The 19,596-nt window shown below is 38.4% G+C and overlaps 2 protein-coding genes and 1 long non-coding RNA gene across 6 annotated transcripts in view; 1 reads left to right on the top strand and 2 right to left on the bottom strand.

The window, feature by feature from the left end:
• The window catches only part of LOC121318033 (receptor-type tyrosine-protein phosphatase beta-like), a 53,500-nt gene extending 45,774 nt beyond the window's left edge, over positions 1-7,726 (top strand). Inside the window, exons 22-27 of the mRNA XM_041254239.1 lie at positions 2,025-2,297; positions 4,112-4,384; positions 4,591-4,863; positions 5,961-6,257; positions 6,633-6,715; positions 7,555-7,726. Coding sequence (XP_041110173.1) covers positions 2,025-2,297; positions 4,112-4,384; positions 4,591-4,863; positions 5,961-6,257; positions 6,633-6,715; positions 7,555-7,632 — 1,277 coding nt within the window. The 3' untranslated portion in view covers positions 7,633-7,726. The remainder of the gene's footprint in view (positions 1-2,024; positions 2,298-4,111; positions 4,385-4,590; positions 4,864-5,960; positions 6,258-6,632; positions 6,716-7,554) is intronic.
• A 412-nt stretch (positions 7,727-8,138) lies between these two features.
• LOC121318034 lies at positions 8,139-13,669 on the bottom strand. Of its 3 annotated transcripts, none has more exons than XR_005950570.1 (4): positions 13,538-13,669; positions 10,662-10,761; positions 9,373-9,450; positions 8,139-9,121 (listed from the first exon to the last, which is right to left on the bottom strand). It is a non-coding gene; the product is annotated as an uncharacterized LOC121318034 (long non-coding RNA). The 3 variants fall into 3 exon arrangements; XR_005950569.1 differs by lacking the exon at positions 13,538-13,669 and adding an exon at positions 11,195-12,048; XR_005950571.1 differs by lacking the exon at positions 13,538-13,669 and adding an exon at positions 11,066-11,163.
• Positions 13,670-13,971: 302 nt separating this feature from the next.
• Positions 13,972-18,611, bottom strand: LOC121318032 (transmembrane protein 19-like). Of its 2 annotated transcripts, none has more exons than XM_041254238.1 (7): positions 18,515-18,611; positions 17,899-18,052; positions 17,025-17,138; positions 16,421-16,558; positions 16,078-16,332; positions 15,379-15,588; positions 13,972-14,608 (listed from the first exon to the last, which is right to left on the bottom strand). In XM_041254238.1, exons 2-7 carry the CDS (start codon positions 18,029-18,031, stop codon positions 14,451-14,453), a joined length of 1,008 nt encoding a protein of 335 aa, XP_041110172.1. In that variant the 5' UTR covers positions 18,032-18,052; positions 18,515-18,611; the 3' UTR covers positions 13,972-14,450. The 2 variants fall into 2 exon arrangements, with proteins under 2 accessions (XP_041110172.1, XP_041110171.1); XM_041254237.1 differs by having other exon boundaries at positions 18,404-18,578.
• Positions 18,612-19,596: the final 985 nt, after the last annotated feature.

Genomic DNA, 19,596 nt, shown 5'->3' with positions numbered 1-19,596 from the left:
TAATAAAGAAGGATGTGAGGGAGGGAGTGCGGGAGTAATCAAAAATAAAGGAACGGAAGCCTCTTAGTCCTCTTCGCGTTCTGCTTCAATCCAGAAATAAAACAAAAAGGAATAAAAACAGAAAAGAACCAAGTTAGTAAGGCCTCCGTTCGTGACACAGTCCAACCTCCCAAGTACTTCCCTCCAGCCTTTTTTTTCCCCGCCTCTATTCCTTAGGACCAACCCCGAACACAGTAGCACGTTTCCTTTAGTATGCAAACCCCGCCCCGGTAGTCAGTGGATCACCAATCCCAAACTGACAGGTATCCTTAATTTCACTTGACTCCAGTGGCTGGAATTTACATACTCGTACTTCCGCCCCTCACCAAGGTGCCGCCCCTCAAAAAGATGACTTTTGTCATGGTCACAAGACCTTGGTAAGGGAAATCCCGAGTTGGTTTGATGCCTTCTACTGTTGGGAGGCTGAATTGCAGACCGAAACCCCTTTGACTCATCACAGGACGTTATTCCCCACAAACTTTGCTTTTGTGACCAGGACAGTGATATTTTGAAATATCACTATTTCCAGTGAGAAAACAAGAGCTTTTGTGTCTTTTCGTTCACATAAAGTCAGAAAAAAACAACATATGAATCCAAATTAACAAGTATTTATACTAAAGCAATACATAAATGACTACAAAAGATTTAGAAGTGATTTACAATTATACTGTAAATTTACAGTAAATTTACAGTATAATCGTAAATCTCGAAAAACTACTCATTTCTAAATCTTTTGTAGTCATTTTTGTATTGCTTTAGTATAAATACATGTTAATTTGGATTCATATGATGTTTTTTTCTGACTTTATGTGAACGAAAAGACACATTTGCCCGTTTTCCCATTGGAAATAGTGATATTTCTAAATATCACTATCCTGGTCACAAAAGCAAAGTTTGTGGGGAATAATAGCCATTTTCTATACTTTTGAGGCATAAGCAGTTAGGAAATAACACTTACTACCCAGGAACAAAAAATAAATAAAATTGTTACACAGTGTAATAGTTAATAGTTAATATCAGCTCACCATGTTTATCTGTGTAGTTCGTTTTGTTTGTCTCTTTAATTTGGCAAAAGTGCCGTGTCCCATGTTTTTGTTTATTACAACCTTTTTATTTACTGTTCATTCATTAAATGCTGAGTGAAACCAATCGCTCAGCTCCACCCAACTCCACCTCTCTGTTGTTTATTTCCTTGTCATGACAGGGAGATACTGAAATTGAAGAAGAAATCTATGAGCAAGACTTAGGAGTTTTTGCTGACTCAAAAATGTCTTCATCTAGATAATGTGGGGAAGCTATAAAAAAGGCCAACAAGATTCTCAGATATATTGTGAAAAGTGTTGAATTTAAATCAAGGGAAGTAATGTTAAAACTGTACAATCCACTAGTAAGACCTCATCTTGAATATTGTGTTCATTTCTGGTTACCTCGCTACAAAAAGGGTATTGTTGCTCTAGAAAGAATGCAAAGAAGAGCGACCAGAATTATTCTGGGTTTAAAAGGCATGTCATATACAGACAGGCTAAAAGAATTGAATCTATTCAGTCTTGAACAAAGAAGACTACACAGCGACCTGATTCAAGCATTCAAAATTCTAAAAGATATTGACAATGTCGACCCAAGGGACTTTTTCAACCTGAAAAAAGAAACAAGGACCAGGGGTCACAAATGGAGATTAGAAAAAGGGACATTTAAAACAGAAAATAGGAGGCGATTTTTTACACAGAGAATTGTGAGGATCTAGAACCAACTCCCCAGTAATGTTGTTGAAGCTGACACCCTGGGATCCTTCAAGAAGCTGCTTGATGAGATTCTGGGATCAATAAGCTACTAACAACAAAACGAGCAAGATAGGCCGAATGGCCTCCTCTCATTTATAAACTTTCTTATGTTCCTATTGGATGGATGTAGCAATTGAGATGATTAGGTAGGGAGCAAACCTAGTGACATCACTGACTGACATGCTCTAACATCCTCATTTAAAGGTCCTTATCCACCTGGAAACATAAGAATAGACTCTGTGGGCAACGACACAGTTTCTCTAAGCTGGGGCAGACCTCCCGGTATGGATGGAATCCAGTATACCTTTGACATAACCTACTCCAGCTACTTGACGGGTTTCAGTGGAACCATCAACACAGCTTCCAATTCCACTGTCATCTCTAACCTGATGCCAGGAAGCCGGTACATCTTCAGTGTAACCACAGTACAGGCGGATGGGAGTCGGAGCACAGCTGTTTCAGTGCCTGTCTATACAGGTAAGGGGCACTTCTGTATGTTAGAATATAGACTACAGTAATCCATCGTATAATCCTGCGGTGTGACAGAGTATCAGCAGAAATGTAAAAAGTGGGATAAATGAATCCTGTTTTAAATACCATTATACACAACTGTAACAATTACTGTATTCACACAATTACTGTTTTGATCCTGCTTTCATTAGGGAGCTCCCCAAAATCCCTTGTTTAAAAACATACAAGGTATTAATGCTTGTGACAGGGTGGCTGTCTGCCGTGTGGGTGCGTGCATTCGCTGCTGACTGACAGGCAGGAGATCGAGTCGGAGGTGGAAGTTGATACGCCCCCCGCAGGCGAGCAGGATTTATTTACATATCAACACACTGAACAGCTCAAGTGACACTACCAGCAATGGCAGCACACGGATCACATACAACACAGTGTATGAAAACTTTGCTGGAATCTACAATCCCTGAACTAATCTTCTCTGTTCATTAATTAAGGAATTCCGGCTGTCGGTGGTTTCAAGTTGCTTACTCACTCTTCATTATCCAACCCTGTGTAAGGTGTCTGCTGAAGTAACGTTGTAGGAAGGAGTACTTAACTGAATACACAGAAGTCCAAGGCTTTTCATAATACGTGACTTTATTTTCAGTCACATACTTTGTTAACCTGTCCTCACAATCCGGTGCACAAGTCACAGATTGTCAGTATATGCACAGTACCATAAGAGTTCCCCATCGGGTATTTAGTACTAACTCTGAAGACATTCAGGTTACACTGCTTTTTACAATCTTCTAATATCCCTGCACAACTATTAACCATCCTGCCCCACTTGTGCAACCCTCTTCATTATACACCCACAACCACAATGCACCTCCTCTGTTGAGAGGTGGAGTTTGACGTCAGTCTCTAAAGAGCACCAATCCTTAAAGGTGCAGAGCTGGATTAATATATAAGGGATCATTACACCTAGTCCTCGCTCACTCTCACACACACATACACAATCACGCACACATACACACAGTCACACACCCACACGCACACTCACACACACATCGGCTAGGTTCAGCTTCTTTAGCTCAGTTAGCTTTGATTTTGCAGCAGCCCTGAGGTGAATAAAGGGAACCTTTTTATACCTGACTCTCCACTGGAACACACCTACCTGCTGATTAGATTTCACAGCTGTCAATCACACACGGCAGCCAAGCTGTCCCAGGAGCGTCAGGTACTTTATTAATTAATTACAATAAATGCAAATTATTTACAATATATATTTACACAAAAAACACTCTTCATGCACAGGGCTCCTGACCTGCCACAGTGCTGTATACACTTACATTAGTGTCTGGTAATCTACACTGTAGCAAAATGCGTAGGTGTCCGAAAAGAAAAACAATTGTAAGCACAACTCTCTTTTGTTTTCCTGTAGACAGAGCACAAGGAGGTTAAGTGACTTACTCAGAATCACACAGTGAGTCAGTAGCTGAGCTGGGATTTGAACCAGGGAACCTCCTGGTTAGGAGCCTGTTTCTTTAACCACTGGACCACACAGCCTCCTGTAACCATTTAGCATTAGCACTGTACATGTTGGTGACGTTGCTGAAAAGCTTGATCATGGATAATAACCAGTCAGGGTGACTATGTGACGGGATGATACACAACAGATTATTGTGTTTGAAAAAAGTTTACATCAGATGGAAACAGCACCCAGGACTTCAGATAAATGTCTCTTCCATAAAAACAGCAATTTTAACTCTTGAGAACTGATAGTATTATTATTTATGTAGATATGGCTTGAGTCAGACTGCAAAACTCAGTTGTTTCTTTCATAGATCCTTCTCCACCTGGAGACATAAGAATAGACTCTGTGGGCAACATCTCAATTTCTCTAAGCTGGGGCAGACCTCCCGGTATGGATGCAATCCAGTATACCTTTAACATAACCTACTCCAGCTACTTGATGGGGTTCAGTGGAACCATCAACACAGCTTCCAATTCCACTGTTATCTCTAACCTGATGCCAGGAAGCCAGTACGTCTTCAATGTCACCACTGTACAGGCTCATGGGAGTCGGAGCACACCTGTTTCAGTGTCTGTCTATACAAGTAAGGGGCGTTTCTGTACATAAAACATGTTTATTTGGAAAATATCTCCATCAGATAGAAATTGCACCTAGAACTGCAGTTAATTGTCTCTTCAATAAAAACAGCACTCTTAGCCGCTTTACTTACCTCCTGTGATCTTATAGTATTATACTTCTATAGTTATATGGCTTGAGTCAGACTGCTTAACTATACTGTTTCTTTCCTAGATCCTTCTCCACCTGGAGACATAAGAGTAGACTCTGTAGGGACCAACTCAGTTTCCCTGAGCTGGGGCAAACCTTCCGGTATGGATGGGATCCTCTATACCTTTAACATAACCTACTCCAGCTCCTCTACCAGTTACCAAATCTCCACTAGTGGAAACTCCAAATCCATTATCATCTCTAACCTGATACCAGGAAGCAAGTATGTTTTCAGTGTCACCACAGTGCAGGCCCATGGAAGTCAGAGCACACCTGTCTTTCAGTCTCTCTATACAAGTAAGAACCATTTCTTTACAATATTTAAAGCAAATAGAGTTGAAAAATGTTGAAATGTTTCCTTCCTTATTTCTCTATGTACATGTGGTTCTATGAAAACAATATTTAACTACATTGAAATCAGGAACTTAAAAAATTAGCTATAGACCCCAATTCATGCTAATGTATCAGTATGTGCAATTCAATAATATGGAATGGCATATCCTGTAAAAGGTCAAAGTGATTGGATAAGGTGAAATACATAGCTTTCAAGAGCTATCCTAAATTGACACTGTCTAATTTAGGGTAGTTCTTGTCTAAGAATTTATAACTTGTCCTAGGTCTGGGCTATTCCAATCTGAACTAGCTTAGTTTGTTAAAATCAGTGTAACTGTTAACAGCACCTAACAGTCTAGAGTGCAGCCCTGCTGTGAGGAGAAAAGTACTAGGTGGCCTCTCTGGATTGACATTTAATCCAGGCATTTAATCTAGGCATTTGAATGTGTTTCCTCAAGAACCCCACTAGTTGGCAGGATTGTCAAAATATGCACAGAATCTTCAGCATCAATATTAAGTCTAAAAAAATAAATTAGTCAATGTCAAGAAGTCAAATGAAGTGATCAAGTCAAACATGTCTGATCCAGGAAAAAGCCTGTAATCTATGTAGAGCAGTCTTCACCAAGTGAGTCAAATAAGCGTTGCAGCCATCAAAACACAACATACACTTCAATCATGCTTCTGCGTATCTAGGTTTCTGAGATACAATGATACAATGTATTTGTGTTGTTTCCACCGATCCACATTCATAGATACAAAATGTGGAGGGGAAAAAAAATCAAGCATCTGCTGAACAACGCAGCATAATTTGATAAACTGCGATCTGCCCAATCATTCTGTCATTGGATTTGAAAGCAAATAGCCAAAATGTGTTCCTAGAGGAGTCAGTGATAAGGTTGCTCGCACTAATAGGAGGACAATTCATTTTAAACTATCAACCTTGGTTATCTTGTAAATTTTTAACAAATACAGGTCTACAGAGACACAAGCCTAGTAGAATAACCCACATGCCATCTTGCCCCTGGCACTCTTCTGCTACATGCCTTGTTTTATTTTTAAAGTTCCTTCCCCACCTGGAGAGATAAGAATAGACTCGGTGGACACTAACTCGGTTTCTCTGAGCTGGGGTGAACCTTCTGGTATGGAGAAGGCATCGTACAGCTTTAATGTAACCTACTTCAGCTACATTTTGGGTCATCAAGGCTCCACCATTGCCAGCTCAAATTACACTGTCATCTCTAACCTGGAATCAGGAATTGAGTACTTCTTCAATGTCACCACTGTGGTGGGAAATGCAGCCAGCAGTATACCGGATAATAGTGGACAAAGCACACCTGTTTCAAAATCTCAGTACACAAGTAAGGAGAATTTCTATACAGCTTTCTTATGAATTTCAGCAAATTTTGTCTAGTCTGTTGTACATATTCTTTCTCTATGTAGCATTATCAAAACTGTTTATTGCTATAAAAATGAACAAGTTTTTTTTTTTTTCTATTGTTACATATAATCAGGCCTACTTGAAAAAGGCATGATGTCCTACTTTCAATTAAAAAAAACATGTCTCTTATTGAAGAACATGATTGAAAAATATTGTTTTGTATTTTTTTTTTTTTTTTTTTTTTGCATTGACTTTGTTAGACCCACACAAATAATCAGAAAATACTGGACATTAAAAGCATGACAGGCCACCAGTCATCAATTCTTCTTTCTTATTCACTGTGTTTCTTTTACAGAAGCTGAAAACCGTGCAATTATTACTATAAAATACAGGTGCTCTGATGAACCACAACAGTGCCAGAAGATAGTAGAGGAAAAGGTAGCAAAGTAATTATTGACTATATAAACCCTTGGCTAGTTTAGTAATTTGCACTTCTGTTACTGCGACTCTCTTGCACAGTGACAAATAACAGCAATAGTGGTTGTGTTGAAAATGTTCCTGGTTTTTTTTTTTTTTTTATTATTATTATTATTATTATTCCTGACGACCCTACAAATCTGTATTTTGCTTTTAAGGAGAACACTAATAAAAGCAGTGCCCTTATTTGGGAAAACTATTTATGTTTAGCCTTGGCATAGTTCAGGAGGCAGAGCGGGGGATTCTGCTTACTAAATTAACTGGAACCCATTTATACCCAGTTCCTGTGTTTTTCGCTTATTCCCCTCCACCACCTGCCAAGGGCACTCTTATGGGGACCCCCAGGCCCACTCAGCCTTGCTCCTATCTAATGAATTTGTGGTATAAATCGAGGGAACTGAAACAGTGTTATTTTTAATGTACTTGGCTTTATTAAAGAATCTGTTTCATCCCAACAAATTATGCCTAGAAAAAAGTATATATTTTTGTATTAAATATAGTTAATATAGCGGATACACCATACATGTTCATGGAGTACTGTAGTTATTCCACAAACGAGAAAGGCCCAATAACTGACAAGATCACAAATAAACACAACACTCTGTGAACAGTATGAAGCATATTTAAACCTAAATTAAATAGCTGAATCTAGAATGACTTTTCTTTGATCAAGTTCTGCGCATTACAGTGTAACAGTGTAATTCACCCATTTGTTAGGAATCTTGTTTTCTAGTTACAAGGCATCCTCTTATTGCTATTATAAAATTATTAACAAGGTGGTTTTTCTTTTTGTGCTGCAGTTTCGAGCCATATTGGGGAAGCAGCTATCTGGAATGACCTGGAGCATGAAAATTCTAGACAACCGGAAAGGGAATTAATCATAATGCTGATGATAAAGAGCATTCATATATAGTACAGCCTCATGTTCATGTGATTCAGCCATCTGACATTTCTCTATATGAGATGCAAATGACATTGCATTCAAATTAGCTGTACAATATTTTCTTAACTATAAATTTATATATATAGTTCAAAATATATTCATGATTTAACAGTTTTTTCTATTGTATTGGTGACATACATGGGAACCTGCTCTAACTTGTTAATAAATACACAAGATCTTAAGTTATATGCATTTATATTTTAAAACACAAAACATTTGTTTGTTTCAGTTTGATCGACACAATCACTGTGTTGTTTGGGATACTTCCAGTGAGATACATTTGCAAGGTTGCAAAGTTTACCCTGATTTTCTGAATCATACTCAAATTAACCTGCAATTTTCATTAAATTACTCGTATGTGTTTAATTGATTTAGGACTGTTTCAAGTTTTTTTTTTTTTTTTTTTATGTATTAAAACAGTTCATATAACCTTTAGCAACAGAAATAATACAGTAAACTCTCCATATACATGTTTATAAAATCATCATACAAGGTGAGTTATTTTATATTACATAAAATAACATTTTACATTATAAAAAAACATGACACTTCTCATTGGGTGATAAAATACTTTCACAGCAACATGACCGTACACACCAGAAATGACAGAGGCGATGCGACAGATTGAAAACTACCAGATCAATAAAACTATTTAAAAAAAAAAATCCTACTGACAAAACTATAATCAAGACTGGTTCATATTTGTCAACATGATGTAGTAATTATGAGTGTCTTCTCTGAATGTATTTCAAAATGTATGGCATAAAACTCTGTGTTTTTTCATGGCATTATTTTTTCCTCCAATTCCCTAGTTGTTGCACGACAAATTGCAAAAAATAAGGATTCAATTCCATTTATTTCGTGTCGCTCCAGTGTCACCCTGGTGTCGTTCCCGCGTCGCCTGAAAGATACCTGTCAAAAGTACAGGTTCCATTCATTTTCTCGCATCGCTGCAGTTTCGCTTGTCACATCCTGTCTGGTGTGTAGCAGCCTTTACAACTTGTACAATGCATACTCTTTTTAACAATTTGTTGGAAAAGATTTGTATAACAAAATCCCCTTTAACTTTATACTACAATATATTTGCTCCCCGTATTTATAGCTTGCCTTATGAACAATGGCATAGTATATGAGTATGTATCAAGCTGAGATCAAGGGTAGAAAAATTTACCTCAGAATCACCTGTTAATTTTCAGATCAAATGCCGCCTTACCATCAGTTCAGTGCGCTATAGTAAAGTTAATCATAAGCGCTAGTGACCCAGCATAACTCTTGAAACAAGCAGAACGCCCTGAACCCAGGAAACCAGCCCAGCTAATGCTTGGCTGTTGATGAAGGCTCTCTCTCCATTTTACATTATGGAAGCATTTTCTTTATCCTCAACAGTACACTTAGGCACATCTGGAAATGTCTTGCTGGGATTCCTAAAAACAAAACAATCTGTTTTAGAAGCAGACTGCACATATCAACTATTCTGATTACAGTTTGGGAAACAGTTTTGCTATTCAAATAGGGGAGTTTATTTCCCAGACCTATATGTACTGCAGGAGACACTCGTCCAGCTGGAAAAAGGGGGGCACTCTATAGGGATTTGTTTTAAACCGATTTGCTCTGAAGTCAATGCAGTGTCAACTGCTTTTTGATTCAATAAAAATGCCCAGGCAAACTTACTTACACAAATTTATCAGTTTTCTTCAGGAGTCTGCGTGTACAGGGAGACACCATATTGTCTGTTGGGCTTCTGAAGACATTGCTGGAAAGAGAAGTACAGTGATCCTGCAGGAATGAAACAAAGCCTGGGCAGAAAGGGGCCTTCTCATGCAGCTTAATTAGCAAGACACAAACGCCTTTCGTTGCTTCCACAGTCGTAGATTAAAAGCAGTTTTCTGCAGCTCTTATGACACTGAGGAGGATGTATATTTGTTATGCTCTGAGACTTTGAGCTACAAATGGAAGTGTCTTTAACAATCTGAGTTGCTGTTAGAATGGTTTGTCAATAGGATTTCTGTCGAGATACTGTAGCCTTAGGTGCTCACTAGCGGATATAATAATATTTAACCTCTTTTTGAATTGGTGACAGCACAATATATTAAACTTTATGTTAACAGCCTATAAAAGGTGTATTAAAACAGTTACAGTGCCTATAGAAAGTCTACACCTTCTTTCAAAATGTTCACCTTTTGGCTAAGGGACAAAAAGGTAAATGTCCTTGAGTGGGCCAGTCAGAGCCCCGACGTAAATCCAATTGAAAAATTGTGACATGACTTGAAAATTGCCGTCCATCAGCGCTCCCCAAGGAACTTGACAGAGCTTGAACAGTTTTGTAAAGAAGAATGGTCAAATATTGCCAAATCTAGGTGTGCAAAGTTGGTAGAGACCTATCCCAACAGACTCACAGCTGTAATTGCTGCCAAAGGTGCTTCCACCAGTATTAACTCAAGGGGTGGAGACTTATCCAATTATAATCTTTCAGTTTTGTATTTTTAATATTTTTTCTTAATAAAAAACTTTTTTCCCCTTAAGTGTGGAGTATGGTGTGTAGATAAGTGGAAACTCTGAGGCACTGATACAACAAAAAATGAAACAAGTTCAAGGCGGTGTAGACCTTCTATAGGCACTGTATATTGATCAATTTGGTAGCTATGCAAAGATACATTCCGAATAATAGACCTGTGCACACACAATTAAAAATGCTGTGGATTACAGTACATTCAGATGTCAGCTTTCAATTTAATACATTGACAAAGATTTCCCCTGGAAAGGTGTCTACTCACATCCCCCACCACCACCACCATCAATTACCTTATAAATGTGTTACATTACATGCTATGTACATTTATATCATTTAGATAATGTGTTACTACATCTGTACATTAACTGAATATTTTACTGGAAAATACAGAGTAAAAAGAATGAGAAATTAGTGCTAATCAGTGTCAAACGAACGATGAGAATTAAACATACGTCTCTTGGATTTTCTTCCGTTTCATTATGCTTGGTGTAGGAGGCTGTTGGGTTGGACTGACATTCTTCTGCAAACATTTCTCTGAGCTCATGTTCAGTACTGTAAAATAATAATAATAATAATAATAATATAATAATGGAAATATATTTGTTTTGTCCTTGTAAGCCGTACTGTATTTTTCAGAAATATAATATAGGCAATTCAGACACTGTACCGTTACACACCCATCTGTTCTGACTGTCTGCTGTTCACTTGGAATCCCTCTATCCCGCCACTGTTAAACTGCATGCAGTTCAATATCTATTATAATTTCGGCTCATATATTTTAACTGCTTTGTATACCTAATATAATACAATAACAACCACGCAATGGATTTAGTACAGTACAAAGCATGTAGCTTACCGATGTTTACATTGCACCACAAGCTACAGAAAATAAAAAATGTACACAAATAAATACAGTAAATATCAGTCTTCATTGCTCAATATTTTTTAGGCTAAACAGTGTAAACACAGCTACAGTAATACATACCCGACTGTTACAAGTCTTGCAAGTTGTTGCTTCTGGTTTGTTTAAAAAATCAAGTCAGCTGTTATAAAGACTGTTTGAATCTGGAGCGCGTTGACGTATTTCAAATGCTGTAATGTAATTGGTGGTTGCCATAACGATAGTTGTTTAGGATCAGCAACACCACCTTCTGAAAAATGACACGTGAAATTCATAAAGAAAGAAAAAAACCTGTTTGACAGGTGTAATGTATACTGTACCACCGACACTTCTCGTACATTTAAAAACATGGATAGCACGGGGGAAGACATACTGAACAACAGATTGCAAACGTCACAAGTCTTGTAACAGCCAATGTGAAGGTAGTAATGGCTACACCGGTTCCTTTTGTTTCTCTCATTAGGAATGCAATACAATATTCTGGATGCACCCCATCATACCCCAGCTTATTGATCAATGGATTACTGATACTAAAAATAATAAAAGGCAGGAGGGGTAATTCTTAAAGCATTATTCCCTAAATGGGACATTACATTACAGAACAAATCTTCAAAAAACGCAACTGCCCTGTATTGAACTTTCCCAAGAGTATCAGAAGTTCATTACAAACTATGTACTGATGTTTATCCATCAGGAGAGCGACGCCATAGAGCACTGGGTGTTGATTGCAACCATTGTGCTGTTTGTAAATATAATGTGTGTGTAAATATGTGTGTGGGGGGGCCTATGCAGAAATATGTGTTCTTTTGTATGTTTTCCTTTAAATGTAATGAGTATTTCCTCTTGTTAATCTATTGTTTGTTTGTTTGTTTGTTTTTGTTTTTTTATTCTGCCCCTGGAACTATTATTTGTATTTGTATTAGGTACTTTTCTTATATGTCGACATTTGTATACGGAGATAATAATAATAATAATAATAATAATAATAATAATAATAATAATCGTTAAATCATCTCGCCGTGTATGTCTGTATAGTCCGTTTTGTTTGTCACTTTTGTTTTGGCGAATGTGCCGGGTCCTGTGTTTTTGTTTTGTTACAACCTTTTTATTTTCTGTTCTGTTTATTTATTAAATGCTAAACGAAACCATTCGCTCAGCTCCGCCAAACTCCACATAACGTACAGTGGGTGATTTTGGAGCCCTTTATTTAACATGCCTGTTTAGTTTATGCTCCAGTACAATTTTGCAGCACTTGGTTCTAAAACAGAAATAAACATACCGGGTCATACAAGAGCCCCTAAGCATACGATTTACTTTCTGTTTGGTGATGTGGTTCCCATGTTAGTCAGTCCAGTTTCCACTTCTCTTGTACAATCAAATCAGCTAAGCCCAAGGGTGACATCACATCACGTTTCATTTTATTTTGCACAAGATCAGATCGGATATATACTTTTTTTTTATGTACCAATGAAAAACATCCAATCCAACAGCATTTTTTAAATTTAAACTAGGCTCACATGCCAAGCCCTCCCCGTGGTGTGATCTACCTGGTGTGATGTAACTGTTACATCCCTATTAGCTGACATCACCTCAGCACACAAAATAACTGGGAAAGGGCTCCCAAAGAGAAGCAGCATTTTCAATTGCCTCTTGGGGAGAGGTAAACTAAACAGATGTTGTATCCCCCTGTAGAATTCACACATTTTGCTTTGTAAAGTCGAATGAATCCTGCTCGATAGTTATGTTAACATATTGAATTACATAATGCTTTGTAGTTTTCCATATACCTAATGAAAAACTGACAAAAAATGATTACATGATGTTAAATAAAATATCTTAACTCTGTTCATAGTTTTTCTTTTTTTTAATTATGGCTCGATCCTGAAATTCTAGGTAATGCTAAACTTTTCGCAGTAGCTGTCTGTGTCCAATTCTGTTCCTACTATCATAAGAAAGACCTTGAGGCATTGGAGAGAGTACAGAGGAGAACACAATTAATTCCTGGATTGAAGGGTATGCCATATGAAGACAGACTGAAAGAGCTGAGTCTGTATAGCATAGAAAGGAGAGCCAGAGGTGACTAATTAGAGGTATTTCAAATTTTCAAGGGGTTTAACAAAGGAACTGCTGATAATTATGTTTCACAGGTCACGGAGAACAGAACCAGGGGCCACAGGTGGGCTGATGAAGGGCATATTCTTTACCGAGGGGAGAAGGAGCTTTTTCACAGAAAGAGTGAGCCATTGGAACAGGCTGCTGGGAAGAGTTGAAGCAGAGACTACAGGATCCTTCAAGAGTAGAGTGGATGCTGTCATGAACAATACTGTATAGCCCTCTCTGTGACCATTATGACCTTTAGCCAGCTGCCTGGAGGAAGGGTGGTCCATTTAGCCACAGATTCCAAAATGTTTCATTTCCCCTACTCACCTGGTTCTGGGTTTTTTGTTTTTCCTCTCCTGAGTGCTAACGGACCACTCTTGCATCAAAGCGAGTAAGCAGATGTGGGAAGAAGAGCAACCAGAATTATTCTCAATTTAAAAAGCATGTCATATGCAGACAGGCTAAAATAATTGGATCTATTCAGTCTTGAACAAAGAAGACTACGCAGTGACCTGATTCAAGCATTCAGAATTCTAAAAGGAATTGACAGTGTCGACCCAAGGGACTTTTTAGACCTGAAAAAAAAAAAACAAGGACCAGGGGTCACAAATGGAGATTAGACAAAGTGGCATTCAGAACAGAAAATAGGAAGCACTTGTTTACATAGAGAATTGTTAGGGTCTGGAATCAACTCTGTGTCGACTATTGTGACACAGCCCTGAATCTCCACTCCATGGCAGTATACCACCACTGACAGCAGACATGGTTGAGTTTCATACTTTATTGTAAACAGTTTCAAGGTTCTCTGAGCTTTTCTGTTCCTAGCAGGTTAAAACATGATGCGACATGGCATTTAATTACTCATACAAGAAGACTCCCTTGAAAAAGAGAAACTGCTGACTTTCAAATTTGAACGGCTTAAATATGTGAAATAAGTGACCTGGAGTTACAAATAACTCATTTGTTATTTGACTGTCTTGACCGGACAAAAAAAAAAAAAAAAAGAAAGAAAATGATATTGATCAAGCTGTTCTAGACTGTTGTTGGTTTTGGCAATAACTTATCAATATACTTTAAAAAAACAAAACGTTCAACAAAAAGTCATTAGTCAGTGCTTTGGGGATTGGGTCAGCAGTTTTCCCTCTTAAGAAAATAACATAATACTGTAAAATTAAAAAGATAAGACAAAGCCAGAATGAAAAAGCAACAGACACAGCTCCCCCCCCCAATGCAAAAGTATCTACTGCACTGGCCAAAACCCCCAGGCCATTCCAGGCAGTATCAGCGCGATCAGTATGGAAGAAAACAGGTTCACGGCATTGTTGTCCAGAATAGGTTTGCCACATATCCGTTGAGAAGAGTTTGTTTGGTGGTTCACAACCTTGCCTTTGTCATAACCTGCAAGAAAAGAGGAACATTTTTCAAATGAACGCAACATATATGTCGTAGAACAAAGTTAAACTGAAACCTAGGCACAAAACATCTGACTGCTTTATAACCAAGCATTTACTTGAAGGCCACAGCGGGGCCCTGCTGTTACTTTAATAAATTATATTTTCTTCTGCCACCTGGTGGCACGAATAACAAAGTCTTTTTCAGAAATTCCACCATTGCTGCCAGGTGACAGGCATCATGTTGTAATCTGCGGTGAAAAGGTTGCAGGTGAAATCATAGAGCTACAGTAGCATTTCACAAAGTGTGGATTTGTTTATGTTTTCAACTTTTTATGCCACAACCAACTTTTAACACAACTGGATAAACACATCTGTAGATATCAGTAAAGATACAAGTCTGCTGCTGATACTTCTGTAAAGGAAGGTTCCTTCACCTCTCCTGTTACTGATGCACAATGACTTGGTAAAGAATGCCGTGATCAAGCTTAGTCACAATCAGTTAAGAGCTTCTCTATAGAAAAGTGGGACGTATGTATGTACATGCTTATGTAAGGGCTCCTGCTCTGTATTTATAGTCTTTCAAGCATGGAAGCATCTCAGCAGGCTTGGTTGAACAGGGGCAGTGATTGCAGTCTCAAACAATAGTTCGACTACTGACAATGTCTTTGCTGTATTTTGTATTTCAATGCCAGTGAAGGCCAGCGTGCCAAGTTAGAACTTAACTGTGCAGCTCAATTTAATGCACGTTTTCACCACAGACTGTCTGAGACCAACCTGAATATTGCATAGTGGCACCTATGCAAGAATCCAGCAAGGATCCCAGTAATCCTGCCATGGCACCATACACAACAATGGGCCACTGTGGAGCAGCGAGGTTCAGATCCTTCACAAAGAGCAGCTGACTGACAAAGTAAGCCAGGCCCACCACCATTCCACCCAGGAGACTCGCAAGAAGACCCACTGGAGTGACCCCCCCATTCGTACCTGAAGAGGGAACAAAGAATAGAAATCAACACCCTTTCTGTTAGGGCATAGGAGAGTATCCCTGAAACCCTCATGAAAAACAACCATCACTGTGCAGATTTACTTATTTATTGTATGCGGAAGTAATACAGTGACTAAAAAAATGTAATTAAAAAAAAATAAGGAAAGAGAAACTTATCACATAACATGTTGGTAAGCATAACCAAGCAAACCAAAAACAAAAAAGTGTCTGTCTGAAAGATAATCAAGTATTCCCTGCAAACACCATTGCTTTTAAGTCAGGAAATAAATGGCCAAACAACCATGAACGACAAGCCACCCCATCCCACCTGCCCACACACGCACGCTCCCCAGATGCCATTACTGTGTGAAATGAAGCAATTAAACTTTTCTTGCAAATGAGTGCTCACTGCTGTAGGTGGGGACAGCGATGCCAATAAACTTAATACAGTGGTTAAAAAAAAATAACTAAATAAAAACACAACCTACCCACTGGGACTTCCCTCCAAGTCGTTATTAATCTTGGTGGACTCAAACTAAGGACAGGTCCTATTTCAGAGGCCCATGTGTCCCCAGCACTGCATGCCAAGGCACCCAAGAGGGACAAACACATCCATGTTGCACTGTACTGCTTCCCAAAGTCCACTGGAATCTCCCCAGGGCCAGTCTCAATCATGTAGAGCAGAGCAAGTTCTGTAGGGACGCCTCCATTGCAGAACACCTGCACCCAATTCCTCTGCCCACCTGCAACACAGAGCAAAGAGAATGATGTTTTATAGTCAGTGAAATAAACCATCGAACAAATATGAAATGCATGCAATGCACATTTTACCTTCTTTATAATCTGCGTCAATACGCTTCTTCACCTCCCCCTTCCATTTTGTTAGTCTGGAAGATGTTACAAAGAATGCCAGCAAGGAAGCAAAGAAGCTCATGTTAGCCACAGTAAGAATGAATCCGACCACAATCGCTGAAAAACAAGACAAGGGGAGAGCAGACATGAAATGTCTGTGGCGACTTCTTAACCATCTTCAATGTACAAGCGTTGCACAAATCATTGGAAACACACCATGGAGAGGCTGTAGGCTGGAAATCAGCTAAAAAGTTGGTTTTATTAAATGTTTGAGAATGTTCCTTATGAAAAACAGCTGTGTTAGGAACATCTGCGTACAGAGCTATGTTAGGAACAAGCTGCTTATGTTTTTTCCTTCAATAAAAGGTTCTTATGCAGTGCAGTTGGAACATGTTTTATGTTATGTATTACTACATATTCTTCCATTTAGGATTTTCATAGCTCAACTATGAAAACACTAAATGTTATTATATGTAATAATACATAATGCAAATTATTTAAAAAATGTTTTGTCTTTTCTCAAAGAGTTTATTTTAATATTACTGAGTCCAGCTGTGTGAAGTGGCACACATACAGTATTTACCTCCTAACGCTCCACTGCGGTCAAGACTTTTCCTTTTGAGACTATGTGAGGTAAGGATGAGGGGAACCAGTACTGAGAATAGCCAGCGCCATGGAGAGACAGGATGTAAAGTACCTGGAGATTAAAAAAAAAAAAAAAGTACAAACATGTATTTAAGCAACTCATTGCTGTGAATTTAAAAGTACCCTGAAGAGATATTTGACAGTACAAGAACAAAAAAAACATTCTAGAAGCAGCAATTAAACAAACAAGGTGCTAATTTAATTAATAATTTGTTACACTGGTGTACACAGAGAAAAAAAAATGACAGCTTCCTTCATAGGAGGCTATGTTGTCCAGTGGTTAAAGAAACAGGCTTATAACCAGTTCAAATCCCAGCTCAGCCACTGACTCATTGTGTGACCCTGAGCAAGTCACTGAACCTCCTTGTGTTCTGTCCTTCAGGTGAGACGTTGTTGTAAGTGACTCTGCAGCTGATGCATAGTTCACACACCCTAGTCTTGTGTTTCGTAAAGCGCTTTGTGATTGTGGTCCACAATGAAAGGCACTATATAAAATAAATATTGTTATTATTCTTATTGTAACCCCCATATTTTGATACTGGAATCATCTTAATTCATCTAAACCACCTGGATTAACTCAAAGCCTTAAACATCTGAACACAACCTCAAAAGCAATACGAACCTCTTGTACATTATCAGCAGTGAAGACAGACACACATCAACGAGTTCAACATGCCTACCATTGTTATCTATCTTTTGTGAAACAGGTAGCAAAACAACTTGCTAACTAGAAGCATGGCAAGTGCTCTTGAAAACCGTGACGTCATTGACCGGTGTAAGTAAAGGCAAAGCTCATACTGACTGATACTTACCATAATACGTACTAGCAGTAAGCGAAACGATCCAGAATGATAAAGAGATTGCCAAAGTGAAGCACAAAATGATCATATCCGTCATCATCTTTACATACTCTTTAAACAAAATCTCCTCTTCAAACTGTCGCATTGGTGCAGCTGGAAGGAAAACCTTAAGAGAGAAAGAACAAAGTCCAAAGTTAGTGGAGACCGTATTCAAACACTAACAGGCACTTTGCTTGTTATACTTAAATAACACATTTTTATATTTTATTTACAAGTAATCTACATATAATATAATTGAGGTAAACAAAATAAACGATGAACACTGCTAATATAAAGAACAGATATCTCGTACTAGAAAAATGGAAGGCAATAATATTCTTAATTAATAAAAATAAAAAACTATACATTAATGACAAACAAAGCATATATTTTAGAAAGAAAATTCATTATTTTAAAATAGCAGTTGTGTCGTCCCAGTAAATTAAGGCCTGCAGATACACAAACACGCTGAATGTACCTGTGCCGCTCCATGATATATGGTATCTTGCACATAAAATACACATTGTGAACAATTATTTCTTGTTTTCACTAATTGTTGATACTTAATAAACAAACTAGTATGCCTTACATGCTATAAACCCCATTTACAAACGGAAATAAAGTACCAAACGAGATGTTTACTGCAAAATCAAAAGTAAATGAAATAACGTCACTTCTGCTATTAGACCCGCCCCACGGCAGTTTTCTGTTAAAGGGGCGGTGTCCAATTTGTCATCACCTTTCTTAAATTACTTTTTACACAACCAGCTCGGTTTTTGGCGAAAGGCATTGAAACAAATATGCTTTAAATATCTCTACAATGAGCTGCTTTAATAATATTTTGGGGGGTAGACCTAAAATTGTTTTGTCCTAGACAACAGTCCTGTCTGTCTGGACACGCTACTCTCCTGGTTCTAACTGGTTCGGGATGTCACTACTGATTTCAAATTTCCAAGCCAACAATGACCCTGAGAGATTTGCAAAGTTCTGTGTCTGAGATAGGAGTCAGTGTTCACACATCAACAATAAGCCGGTCCCGATACAAAGCTGGCCGTATGGATGGGTGTTAAGAAAGAAGACATTATTCAAAATGCCTCATCTTAAAGCATGCATGGAGTTTGCGAACAGATGACACTGCAGACATGTGGAAAAAGGTTTTGTGGTCAGACAAGACAAAAATTGAACTTTTTGTTCTAAATTCCAAGCGTTATGTCTGGCGCAAGTCCAACACTGCACATCCCCCAGTCAATACCATCCCAACTGTCAAGCATGGTGATGACAGCATCATGTTATGGGGATGCTTCTCTTCAGCTGAGACTGGGAAGCTTGTCTGGATAGTGGGGAGAATGGATGGTGCAAAGTACAGGCGAATCCTTAAGGAAAACCTGTTTGAGTCAGCCAAGACTCTGAAACTGGGGAGGAAATTCACATTTCTTCAGGAAAATGATCCGAAACACAAAGACAAAGCCACACTGGAGTGGTTGAACAAGAGAATTAATGTTTGAGTGACCCAGTCAAAATCCTGACTTGAATCCAATCAAAAATTTATGACAAGACTTGAAGATTGCAGTCCATCGATGATCCCCAAGAAACTTATCAGAACTGGAGCAATTTTCCTGTGAAGAATGGGCAAAGATTTAACCTTCCTACTGTGCAAAGCTAGTACAGACC

Source organism: Polyodon spathula, chromosome 7 (genome assembly GCF_017654505.1).
Source record: "Polyodon spathula isolate WHYD16114869_AA chromosome 7, ASM1765450v1, whole genome shotgun sequence".
Lineage (NCBI taxonomy): Eukaryota > Metazoa > Chordata > Actinopteri > Acipenseriformes > Polyodontidae > Polyodon > Polyodon spathula.
Note: the sequence above shows the minus strand (reverse complement) of the source record. Positions and strands in the feature narration are given on the sequence as shown.